This window comes from Bufo bufo, chromosome 7 (assembly GCF_905171765.1).
Source record: "Bufo bufo chromosome 7, aBufBuf1.1, whole genome shotgun sequence".
In the NCBI taxonomy this organism is placed as follows: Eukaryota; Metazoa; Chordata; class Amphibia; order Anura; family Bufonidae; genus Bufo; species Bufo bufo.
The window spans coordinates 13,714,081-13,727,282 of record NC_053395.1 but is presented as its reverse complement, the minus strand read 5'-3'; the positions used below and the strand labels follow the sequence as shown (position 1 = coordinate 13,727,282).

The window sequence follows — 13,202 nt, the reverse complement described above, 5'->3', positions numbered from 1 at the left end:
TGATAACAGGGGGCAATAGACTGTATTCTCCTGTCCTACAGTCATCCTCTCCCCTGAAATGGCTGATAACAGAGGGCAATAGACTGTATTCTCCTGTCCTACAGTCATCCTCTCCCCTGAAATGGCTGATAACAGGGGGCAATAGACTGTATTCTCCTGTCCTACAGTCATCCTCTCCCCTGAAATGGCTGATAACAGGGAGCAATAGACTGTATTCTCCTGTCCTACAGTCATCCTCTCCCCTGAAATGGCTGATAACAGGGGGCAATAGATTGTATTCTCCTGTCCTACAGTCATCCTCTCCTCTGAAATGGCTGATAACAGGGAGCAATAGACTGTATTCTCCTGTCCTACAGTCATCCTCTCCCCTGAAATGGCTGATAACAGGGGGCAATAGACTGTATTCTCCTGTCCTACAGTCATCCTCTCCCCTGAAATGGCTGATAACAGGGGCAATAGACTGTATTCTCCTGTCCTACAGTCATCCTCTCCTCTGAAATGGCTGATAACAGGGAGCAATAGACTGTATTCTCCTGTCCTACAGTCATCCTCTCCCCTGAAATGGCTGATAACAGGGGGCAATAGATTGTATTCTCCTGTCCTACAGTCATCCTCTCCTCTGAAATGGCTGATAACAGGGAGCAATAGACTGTATTCTCCTGTCCTACAGTCATCCTCTCCCCTGTAATGGCTGATAACAGGGGGCAATAGACTGTATTATCCTGTCCTACAGTCATCCTCTCCCCTGAAATGGCTGATAACAGGGAGCAATAGACTGTATTCTCCTGTCCTACAGTCATCCTCCCCCCTGAAATGGCTGATAACAGGGAGCAATAGATTGTATTCTCCTGTCCTACAGTCATCCTCTCCCCTGCAATGGCTGATAACAGGGAGCAATAGACTGTATTCTCCTGTCCTACAGTCACCCTCTCCCCTGAAATGGCTGATAACGGGGGACAATAGACTGTATTCTCCTGTCCTACAGTCATCCTCTCCTCTGAAATGGCTGATAACAGGGGGCAATAGACTGTATTCCCCTGTCCTACAGTCATCCTCTCCTCTGAAATGGCTGATAACAGGGGCAATAGACTGTATTCTCCTGTCCTACAGTCATCCTCTCCCCTGAAATGGCTGATAACAGGAGGCAATAGACTGTATTCTCCTGTCCTACAGTCATCCTCTCCCCTGAAATGGCTGATAACAGGGGGCAATAGACTGTATTCTCCTGTCCTACAGTCATCCTCTCCTCTGAAATGGCTGATAACAGGGGGCAATAGACTGTATTCTCCTGTCCTACAGTCATCCTCTCCCCTGAAATGGCTGATAACAGGGGGCAATAGACTGTATTCTCCTGTCCTACAGTCATCCTCTCCCCTGAAATGGCTGATAACAGGGGGCAATAGATTGTATTCTCCTGTCCTACAGTCATCCTCTCCCCTGAAATGTCTGATAACAGGAGGCAATAGACTGTATTCTCCTGTCCTACAGTCATCCTCCCCCCTGAAATGGCTGATAACAGGGGGCAATAGACTGTATTCTCCTGTCCTACAGTCATCCTCTCCCCTGAAATGGCTGATAACAGGGGGCAATAGACTGTATTCTCATGTCCTACAGTCATCCTTTCCCCTGAAATGGCTGATAACAGGGAGCAATAGATTGTATTCTCCTGTCCTACAGTCATCCTCTCCCCTGAAATGGCTGATAACAGGTAGCAATAGATTGTATTCTCCTGTCCTACAGTCATCCTCTCCCCTGAAATGGCTGATAACAGGGGGCAATAGACTGTATTCTCCTGTCCTACAGTCATCCTCTCCCCTGAAATGGCTGATAACAGGGGGCAATAGACTGTATTCTCATGTCCTACAGTCATCCTTTCCCCTGAAATGGCTGATAACAGGGAGCAATAGATTGTATTCTCCTGTCCTACAGTCATCCTCTCCCCTGAAATGGCTGATAACAGGTAGCAATAGATTGTATTCTCCTGTCCTACAGTCATCCTCTCCCCTGAAATGGCTGATAACAGGGGGCAATAGACTGTATTCTCCTGTCCTACAGTCATCCTCTCCCCTGAAATGTCTGATAACAGGGAGCAATAGACTGTATTCTCCTGTCCTACAGTCATCCTCTCCCTGAAATGGCTGATAACAGGGGGCAATAGACTGTATTCTCCTGTCCTACAGTCATCCTCTCCCCTGAAATGGCTGATAACAGGGAGCAATAGACTGTATTCTCCTGTCCTACAGTCATCCTCTCCCCTGAAATGGCTGATAACAGGGGGCAATAGATTGTACTCTCCTGTCCTACAGTCATCCTCTCCTCTGAAATGGCTGATAACAGGGGGCAATAGACTGTATTCTCCTGTCCTACAGTCATCCTCTCCCCTGAAATGGCTGATAACAGGGGGCAATAGACTGTATTCTCCTGTCCTACAGTCATCCTCTCCCCTGAAATGGCTGATAACAGGGAGCAATAGACTGTATTCTCCTGTCCTACAGTCATCCTCTCCCCTGAAATGGCTGATAACAGGGGGCAATAGATTGTATTCTCCTGTCCTACAGTCATCCTCTCCTCTGAAATGGCTGATAACAGGGAGCAATAGACTGTATTCTCCTGTCCTACAGTCATCCTCTCCCCTGAAATGGCTGATAACAGGGGGCAATAGATTGTATTCTCCTGTCCTACAGTCATCCTCTCCTCTGAAATGGCTGATAACAGGGAGCAATAGACTGTATTCTCCTGTCCTACAGTCATCCTCTCCCCTGAAATGGCTGATAACAGGGGGCAATAGACTGTATTCTCCTGTCCTACAGTCATCCTCTCCCCTGAAATGGCTGATAACAGGGGCAATAGACTGTATTCTCCTGTCCTACAGTCATCCTCTCCTCTGAAATGGCTGATAACAGGGAGCAATAGACTGTATTCTCCTGTCCTACAGTCATCCTCTCCCCTGAAATGGCTGATAACAGGGGGCAATAGATTGTATTCTCCTGTCCTACAGTCATCCTCTCCCCTGAAATGGCTGATAACAGGGAGCAATAGACTGTATTCTCCTGTCCTACAGTCATCCTCTCCCCTGTAATGGCTGATAACAGGGGGCAATAGACTGTATTATCCTGTCCTACAGTCATCCTCTCCCCTGAAATGGCTGATAACAGGGAGCAATAGACTGTATTCTCCTGTCCTACAGTCATCCTCCCCCCTGAAATGGCTGATAACAGGGAGCAATAGATTGTATTCTCCTGTCCTACAGTCATCCTCTCCCCTGCAATGGCTGATAACAGGGAGCAATAGACTGTATTCTCCTGTCCTACAGTCACCCTCTCCCCTGAAATGGCTGATAACGGGGGACAATAGACTGTATTCTCCTGTCCTACAGTCATCCTCTCCTCTGAAATGGCTGATAACAGGGGGCAATAGACTGTATTCCCCTGTCCTACAGTCATCCTCTCCTCTGAAATGGCTGATAACAGGGGGCAATAGACTGTATTCTCCTGTCCTACAGTCATCCTCTCCCCTGAAATGGCTGATAACAGGAGGCAATAGACTGTATTCTCCTGTCCTACAGTCATCCTCTCCCCTGAAATGGCTGATAACAGGGGGCAATAGACTGTATTCTCCTGTCCTACAGTCATCCTCTCCTCTGAAATGGCTGATAACAGGGGGCAATAGACTGTATTCTCCTGTCCTACAGTCATCCTCTCCCCTGAAATGGCTGATAACAGGGGGCAATAGACTGTATTCTCCTGTCCTACAGTCATCCTCTCCCCTGAAATGGCTGATAACAGGGAGCAATAGACTGTATTCTCCTGTCCTACAGTCATCCTCTCCCCTGAAATGGCTGATAACAGGGGGCAATAGATTGTATTCTCCTGTCCTACAGTCATCCTCTCCTCTGAAATGGCTGATAACAGGGAGCAATAGACTGTATTCTCCTGTCCTACAGTCATCCTCTCCCCTGAAATGGCTGATAACAGGGGGCAATAGACTGTATTCTCCTGTCCTACAGTCATCCTCTCCCCTGAAATGGCTGATAACAGGGGGCAATAGACTGTATTCTCCTGTCCTACAGTCATCCTCTCCCCTGAAATGGCTGATAACAGGGAGCAATAGACTGTATTCTCCTGTCCTACAGTCATCCTCTCCCCTGAAATGGCTGATAACAGGGGGCAATAGACTGTATTCTCCTGTCCTACAGTCATCCTCTCCCCTGAAATGGCTGATAACAGGGGGCAATAGATTGTATCTCCTGTCCTACAGTCATCCTCTCCCCTGAAATGGCTGATAACAGGGGGGCAATAGACTGTATTCTCCTGTCCTACAGTCATCCTCTCCCCTGAAATGGCTGATAACAGGGAGCAATAGACTGTATTCTCCTGTCCTACAGTCATCCTCTCCCCTGAAATGTCTGATAACAGGGGGCAATAGATTGTATTCTCCTGTCCTACAGTCATCCTCTCCCCTGAAATGGCTGATAACAGGGAGCAATAGACTGTATTCTCCTGTCCTACAGTCATCCTCTCCCCTGTAATGGCTGATAACAGGGGGCAATAGACTGTATTCTCCTGTCCTACAGTCATCCTCTCCCCTGAAATGGCTGATAACAGGGGGCAATAGATTGTATTCTCCTGTCCTACAGTCATCCTCTCCCCTGCAATGGCTGATAACAGGGGGGCAATAGACTGTATTCTCCTGTCCTACAGTCATCCTCCCCCCTGAAATGGATGATAACAGGGGGCAATAGACTGTATTCTCCTGTCCTACAGTCATCCTCTCCCCTGAAATGGCTGATAACAGAGGGCAATAGACTGTATTCTCCTGTCCTACAGTCATCCTCTCCCCTGAAATGGCTGATAACAGGGGGCAATAGACTGTATTCTCCTGTCCTACAGTCATCCTCTCCCCTGAAATGGCTGATAACAGGGAGCAATAGACTGTATTCTCCTGTCCTACAGTCATCCTCTCCCCTGAAATGGCTGATAACAGGGGGCAATAGATTGTATTCTCCTGTCCTACAGTCATCCTCTCCTCTGAAATGGCTGATAACAGGGAGCAATAGACTGTATTCTCCTGTCCTACAGTCATCCTCTCCCCTGAAATGGCTGATAACAGGGGGCAATAGACTGTATTCTCCTGTCCTACAGTCATCCTCTCCCCTGAAATGGCTGATAACAGGGGCAATAGACTGTATTCTCCTGTCCTACAGTCATCCTCTCCTCTGAAATGGCTGATAACAGGGAGCAATAGACTGTATTCTCCTGTCCTACAGTCATCCTCTCCCCTGAAATGGCTGATAACAGGGGGCAATAGATTGTATTCTCCTGTCCTACAGTCATCCTCTCCTCTGAAATGGCTGATAACAGGGAGCAATAGACTGTATTCTCCTGTCCTACAGTCATCCTCTCCCCTGTAATGGCTGATAACAGGGGGCAATAGACTGTATTATCCTGTCCTACAGTCATCCTCTCCCCTGAAATGGCTGATAACAGGGAGCAATAGACTGTATTCTCCTGTCCTACAGTCATCCTCCCCCCTGAAATGGCTGATAACAGGGAGCAATAGACTGTATTCTCCTGTCCTACAGTCATCCTCTCCCCTGAAATGGCTGATAACAGGGAGCAATAGATTGTATTCTCCTGTCCTACAGTCATCCTCTCCCCTGAAATGGCTGATAACAGGGGGCAATAGACTGTATTCTCCTGTCCTACAGTCATCCTCTCCTCTGAAATGGCTGATAACAGGAGGCAATAGATTGTATTCTCCTGTCCTACAGTCGTCCTCTCCTCTGAAATGGCTGATAACAGGGGGCAATAGACTGTATTCCCCTGTCCTACAGTCATCCTCTCCCCTGAAATGGCTGATAACAGGGGGCAATAGACTGTATTCTCCTGTCCTACAGTCATCCTCTCCTCTGCAATGGCTGATAACAGGGGGCAATAGACTGTATTCTCCTGTCCTACAGTCGTCCTCTCCTCTGAAATGGCTGATAACAGGGGGCAATAGACTGTATTCTCCTGTCCTACAGTCATCCTCTCCCCTGAAATGGCTGATAACAGGAGGCAATAGACTGTATTCTCCTGTCCTACAGTCATCCTCTCCTCTGAAATGGCTGATAACAGGGGGCAATAGACTGTATTCTCCTGTCCTACAGTCATCCTCTCCCCTGAAATGGCTGATAACAGGGGGCAATAGACTGTATTCTCCTGTCCTACAGTCATCCTCTCCTCTGAAATGGCTGATAACAGGGGGCAATAGACTGTATTCTCCTGTCCTACAGTCATCCTCTCCCCTGAAATGGCTGATAACAGGGGGCAATAGACTGTATTCTCCTGTCCTACAGTCATCCTCTCCCCTGAAATGGCTGATAACAGGGGGCAATAGATTGTATTCTCCTGTCCTACAGTCATCCTCTCCCCTGAAATGTCTGATAACAGGAGGCAATAGACTGTATTCTCCTGTCCTACAGTCATCCTCTCCCCTGAAATGGCTGATAACAGGGAGCAATAGACTGTATTCTCCTGTCCTACAGTCATCCTTTCCCCTGAAATGGCTGATAACAGGGAGCAATAGATTGTATTCTCCTGTCCTACAGTCATCCTCTCCCCTGAAATGGCTGATAACAGGTAGCAATAGATTGTATTCTCCTGTCCTACAGTCATCCTCTCCCCTGAAATGGCTGATAACAGGGGGCAATAGACTGTATTCTCCTGTCCTACAGTCATCCTCTCCCCTGAAATGTCTGATAACAGGGAGCAATAGACTGTATTCTCCTGTCCTACAGTCATCCTCTCCCTGAAATGGCTGATAACAGGGGGCAATAGACTGTATTCTCCTGTCCTACAGTCATCCTCTCCCCTGAAATGTCTGATAACAGGGAGCAATAGACTGTATTCTCCTGTCCTACAGTCATCCTCTCCCTGAAATGGCTGATAACAGGGGGCAATAGACTGTATTCTCCTGTCCTACAGTCATCCTCTCCCCTGAAATGGCTGATAACAGGGAGCAATAGACTGTATTCTCCTGTCCTACAGTCATCCTCTCCCCTGAAATGGCTGATAACAGGGGGCAATAGATTGTACTCTCCTGTCCTACAGTCATCCTATCCCCTGAAATGGCTGATAACAGGGGGCAATAGACTGTATTCTCCTGTCCTACAGTCATCCTCTCCCCTGAAATGTCTGATAACAGGGGGCAATAGACTGTATTCTCCTGTCCTACAGTCATCCACTCCCCTGAAATGGCTGATAACAGGGAGCAATAGATTGTATTCTCCTGTCCTACAGTCATCCTCTCCCCTGAAATGGCTGATAACAGGGGGCAATAGACTGTATTCTCCTGTCCTACAGTCATCCTCTCCTCTGAAATGGCTGATAACAGGGGGCAATAGACTGTATTCCCCTGTCCTACAGTCATCCTCTCCTCTGAAATGGCTGATAACAGGGGGCAATAGACTGTATTCTCCTGTCCTACAGTCATCCTCTCCCCTGAAATGGCTGATAACAGGAGGCAATAGACTGTATTCTCCTGTCCTACAGTCATCCTCTCCCCTGAAATGGCTGATAACAGGGGGCAATAGACTGTATTCTCCTGTCCTACAGTCATCCTCTCCTCTGAAATGGCTGATAACAGGGGGCAATAGACTGTATTCTCCTGTCCTACAGTCATCCTCTCCTCTGAAATGGCTGATAACAGGGGGCAATAGACTGTATTCTCCTGTCCTACAGTCATCCTCTCCCCTGAAATGGCTGATAACAGGGGGCAATAGACTGTATTCTCCTGTCCTACAGTCATCCTCTCCCCTGAAATGGCTGATAACAGGGAGTACATTCAGAAGCACATCTTGGTCCCTTTAAGACCCGTTTTCCGTGCAGTCCTCCCAGCGTTGTTACCTTCGGCCATCGGAATGACCGCGGCGAGCAGCAGAATCACCGTCCTTATGTCGGAGGATTTCATGACCGGATCCAGAGTAATGGAGTCACACGTTGGAGCCGAGAACCAGAAACGACACCTTAGTCTCAGTTCTGCCTGTACAATCAGGAACCACCAGAGCCGCTTCCTGCTGCATCTTATTAATAACTTCACGGATGGCCGCGTTCACGAGGGCGTACGCCCCGGGCCACCATGATCAGGGTGCATCTCGTGTAAACCCTCGAGTCATCTTCTTCTGTCAAATTTCCGACTCTTTGGTCCCCTCCATGCACGGTGGCATGCCTGGCGGGAGTCTACAGGCATGTATACCCTGCTCTGTGAACAGAATGCCAGAACTACAGTGAACACTGACACAATCATGCATTTACACTTTCTTCTTTTGGCCTAAGAGGCAAAACCTGCACCAAAAATCGCATGTGGCTATACAGCATCTTAAAACTGCAGCAATACTCCGTAAAACCGCATGCGGTCTTTGACGCAGTTCCGCCCGCTGCTACTAAAAATGGTTCATGTGAGAAATTTGCAGTCGATAACTGCAGCGCAAAACAGTGGCGGTTCTGGGTCTCAACCTGTGCATGTACCTGAGCGCTGTGTTCGCACTGCGCAGCCAACACGAACATGGACAGGCGATGTAAAAGTTGTCTCCTCCCCCCACCACCTTATCCGAGCGCGGCGAATGTCACATACTGGACCCTAAGAGGAACAGAAAGCGTAAAACCTGAAGCCTGGGATGATGCTCCGTCACCAGGGATTTCAGTTCCTGCTTCTCCTGATAGTCGTGCGACAGCAAGTTGCAGGTATTTTTGTGTTGCGCGACTCTCCAGTCAACGTGCAGCCCCCGTCCCACCTGAGGCTGCACGGTGACTGGAGAGTCGCGCAACACAAAAATACCTGCAACTTGCTGTCGCACGACTATCTTACAGTTGTGAATCCACAGCCGTGTTGCACACGACTTAGGCAAGGTCTACACGACGACAATAGGTCGCACGACACATAGGGCACAACTACAGTTCAACATGTGTCGCGCAAATATTTTTATAATGGTAGTCTATGGTGTCGCACTGCGACATGCTGTGACGCGACAGTCGCAGAAAAATCCATCAGCCGCAGCATGTCGCATGTCGCAGCGCAACACCATAGACTACCATTATAAAAATGTTGCGCAGCCCTAGCCTAACACTAAAGTCAATGGAGTAAACATCACACACGATTTACAACACAAGGTCCAGCAGAGTCAGATTTTATGTGACTGTCGCCCTCTGGTGGTCGTTTATCGCGCTCGCCTGTTTCTGGCCATAATATTAGACGGTTGATGAATTAGACTCGGCGTATGGGTGTTAGTCTGCCCTCTGGTGGTCGTTTGTCAGTACGACAGGTTCACATTCACTTAGACTGGTCTCATTTATTTGCGGCTGAAAAAAAGTCGCATCTTTGTGTAGAAAAGTCGCATGTCTCCCGGAAAGTGCGACCTTTAATGCAAAAAAAAAAAGTCGCATCTCACCACTCAAAACCGACGAAGAAAAGTACGCCAGCGCTGTGGCGGAGCGGAAATTAGACAATGAATTCAGGCCATCTCCATAAATAAGTCAGAAAACTTCTGAATTAGTCAAAAAACATCTAAGCAGTTGAACGAGGCACAAATACCTCCCAAACAGGCAAAATTTCTGTGGTAAATGCAACAAAAAAAAATATATATATAAAAAGACCGTCTAAAACTGCATTTTTTAGATAAAACCACTTTAGTAAATCTGCCCCATTATGTGACACATCGTCGTGGTGGTGTGACGCTCGGATCCAGCTGCTCCTGGTCTTCCGCTCGCCGCTCTGTGGAATCAGCCAATCAGAGGCAGCGATCCTAATTAACGAGGGGATTAGTCGTCTATGTAGGGGTCAGAGCCGGGGGAAGGGAAGCTCAGCAGCCGGTGAGATGGTGAAGAGGACGAGGGCAGTGAGTATGTGGCGGTCTCTGCGCCCTAATAGTTGGCTTTGCGTGGACCCAGTGTCTCTTTGGTTGATCTTTTGCGTTTAGTACCCCCCCCCATATGTAAATGTGATGACTACCTCTCCATAGCCCCGCCCACATTCAGCGGCTCGCATGGTAACCCCTGGGGCCAATGCTGTCAGCGCGTCTCCATCACTTCCACTACGAAGAGACTTGGGTATCGGTGGTGGAGTTGCCCTTTAAGTTTCCATGAGCTGCAGTGGTGACTCCGTGGTCTTGTGCAGGTCCAGAGGAGACGGCCTCGGGAGGCGGCCATCTTGGATGATTTGCCGGTGGTCAGTGATGAGAATGTTACATCTATGAAAGCCGTGACCGACCCTTCTGAGGAGCGGGACGGCGGTGACCCAAAGACTGAGAACCCCGACCAGGAGCGGACAGCACCTCCTCACAGGTACGAGGTAAATGAGGATCCTTACTGCTACTCGAGGAGCCGACCCCATCCAGCCAGGTCACACCACACGCTGGAGGGTGGAGAACTGAAAGGGTTAAAGGTGAAGCCCACCCAAAATGAGAACGGTGAATGGAAACCACTTACACCCAGTGACTGGAGACCTGTGATGACCCAGTATCTCTTGCAGCTGAGGTTTTGCTACAATTGTGTCAGAGGATTGCTCACCCAGGATACATGACCTGCCCTGATACACTGCAACAAACTACCAGGACAGGAGCGCGATGTCTGCTGCCCTGATGTGTGCACACCCTGCCCAGAAGGTGACCTGGATGTCTGGGGTGATTTACACTATGAGATCAACTGGACTACAACCCCCAACGTGTATTCTGTCAAGTGAGATCCCAAAAAGCACCTATCTCTTCATTGACCACCAAGTGGCGCTGCAGAGTCCTCCTGTGCCTGCAGTGTAGGGCTAAGTATAGGGACATTACTTATCCTGTACTCATCCTGAGTTATCCTCCAGAGCTGCACTCACTATTCTGCTGGTGCAGTCACTATGTATATACATTACTTATCCTGTGCTGATCCTGAGTTACATCCTGTATTATACTCCAGAGCTGCACTCACTATTCTGCTGGTGCAGTCACTGTGTACATACATTACTTATCCTGTACTGATCCTGAGTACATCCTGTATTATACCCCAGAGCTGCACTCACTATTCTGCTGGTGCAGTCACTATGTACATACATTACTTATCCTGTACTGACCCTGAGTTACATCCTGTATTATACCCCAGAGCTGCACTCACTATTCTGCTGGTGCAGTCACTATGTACATACATTACTTATCCTGTACTGATCCCGAGTTACATCCTGTATTATACCCCAGAGCTGCACTCACTATTCTGCTGGTGCAGTCACTATGTACATACATTACTTATCCTGTACTGATCCCGAGTTACATCCTGTATTATACTCCAGAGCTGCACTCACTATTCTGCTGGTGCAGTCACTGTGTACATTACTTATCCTGTACTGATCCTGAGTACATCCTGTATTATACCCCAGAGCTGCACTCACTATTCTGCTGGTGCAGTCACTATGTACATACATTACTTATCCTGTACTGACCCTGAGTTACATCCTGTATTATACCCCAGAGCTGCACTCACTATTCTGCTGGTGCAGTCACTATGTATATACATTACTTATCCTGTGCTGATCCTGAGTTACATCCTGTATTATACTCCAGAGCTGCACTCACTATTCTGCTGGTGCAGTCACTGTGTACATACATTACTTATCCTGTACTGATCCTGAGTACATCCTGTATTATACCCCAGAGCTGCACTCACTATTCTGCTGGTGCAGTCACTATGTACATACATTACTTATCCTGTACTGACCCTGAGTTACATCCTGTATTATACCCCAGAGCTGCACTCACTATTCTGCTGGTGCAGTCACTATGTACATACATTACTTATCCTGTACTGATCCCGAGTTACATCCTGTATTATACCCCAGAGCTGCACTCACTATTCTGCTGGTGCAGTCACTATGTACATACATTACTTATCCTGTACTGATCCCGAGTTACATCCTGTATTATACTCCAGAGCTGCACTCACTATTCTGCTGGTGCAGTCACTGTGTACATTACTTATCCTGTACTGATCCTGAGTACATCCTGTATTATACCCCAGAGCTGCACTCACTATTCTGCTGGTGCAGTCACTATGTACATACATTACTTATCCTGTACTGACCCTGAGTTACATCCTGTATTATACCCCAGAGCTGCACTCACTATTCTGCTGGTGCAGTCACTATGTACATACATTACTTATCCTGTACTGATCCCGAGTTACATCCTGTATTATACCCCAGAGCTGCACTCACTATTCTGCTGGTGCAGTCACTATGTACATACATTACTTATCCTGTACTGATCCCGAGTTACATCCTGTATTATACTCCAGAGCTGCACTCACTATTCTGCTGGTGCAGTCACTGTGTACATACATTACTGATCCTGAGTTACATCCTGTATTATACTCCAGAGCTGCGCTCACTATTCTGCTGGTGGAGTCACTGTGTACACACATTACATTACTTATCCTGTACTGATCCTGAGTACATCCTGTATTATACCCCAGAGCTGCACTCGCTATTCTGCTGGTGCAGTCACTGTGTACATACATTACTTATCCTGTACTGACCCTGAGTTACATCCTGTATTATACTCCAGAGCTGCACTCACTATTCTGCTGGTGGAGTCACTGTGTACACACATTACATTACTTATCCTGTACTGATCCTGAGTTACATCCTGTATTATACTCCAGAGCTGCACTCACTATTCTGCTGGTGCAGTCACTGTGTACACACATTACATTACTTATCCTGTACTGATCCTGAGTACATCCTGTATTATACCCCAGAGCTGCACTCGCTATTCTGCTGGTGCAGTCACTGTGTACATACATTACTTATCCTGTACTGATCCTGAGTTACATCCTGTATTATACTCCAGAGCTGCACTCACTATTCTGCTGGTGCAGTCACTGTGTACAGACATTACTTATCCTGTACTGATCCTGAGTTACGTCCTGTATTATGCTCCAGAGCTGCACTCACTATTCTGTTGGTGCAGTCACTGTGTACATACATTACTTATCCTGTACTGATCCTGAGTTACATCCTGTATTATACTCCAGAGCTGCACTCACTATTCTGCTGGTGCAGTCACTGTGTACATACATTACTTATCCTGTACTGATCCTGAGTTACATCCTGTATTATACTCAAGAGCTGCACTCACTATTCTGCTGGTGCAGTCACTGTGTACATGCATTACTTATCCTGTACTGATCCTGAGT

General features: G+C 47.7%; 1 protein-coding gene across 1 annotated transcript in view; it reads right to left on the bottom strand.

Annotated features, from left to right (window-relative positions):
- LOC121008387 overlaps positions 1-7,991 on the bottom strand; it is a 29,587-nt gene extending 21,596 nt beyond the window's left edge. The window contains exon 1 of the mRNA XM_040440888.1: positions 7,887-7,991. Coding sequence (XP_040296822.1) covers positions 7,887-7,950 — 64 coding nt within the window. The 5' untranslated portion in view covers positions 7,951-7,991. The remainder of the gene's footprint in view (positions 1-7,886) is intronic.
- Positions 7,992-13,202: the final 5,211 nt, after the last annotated feature.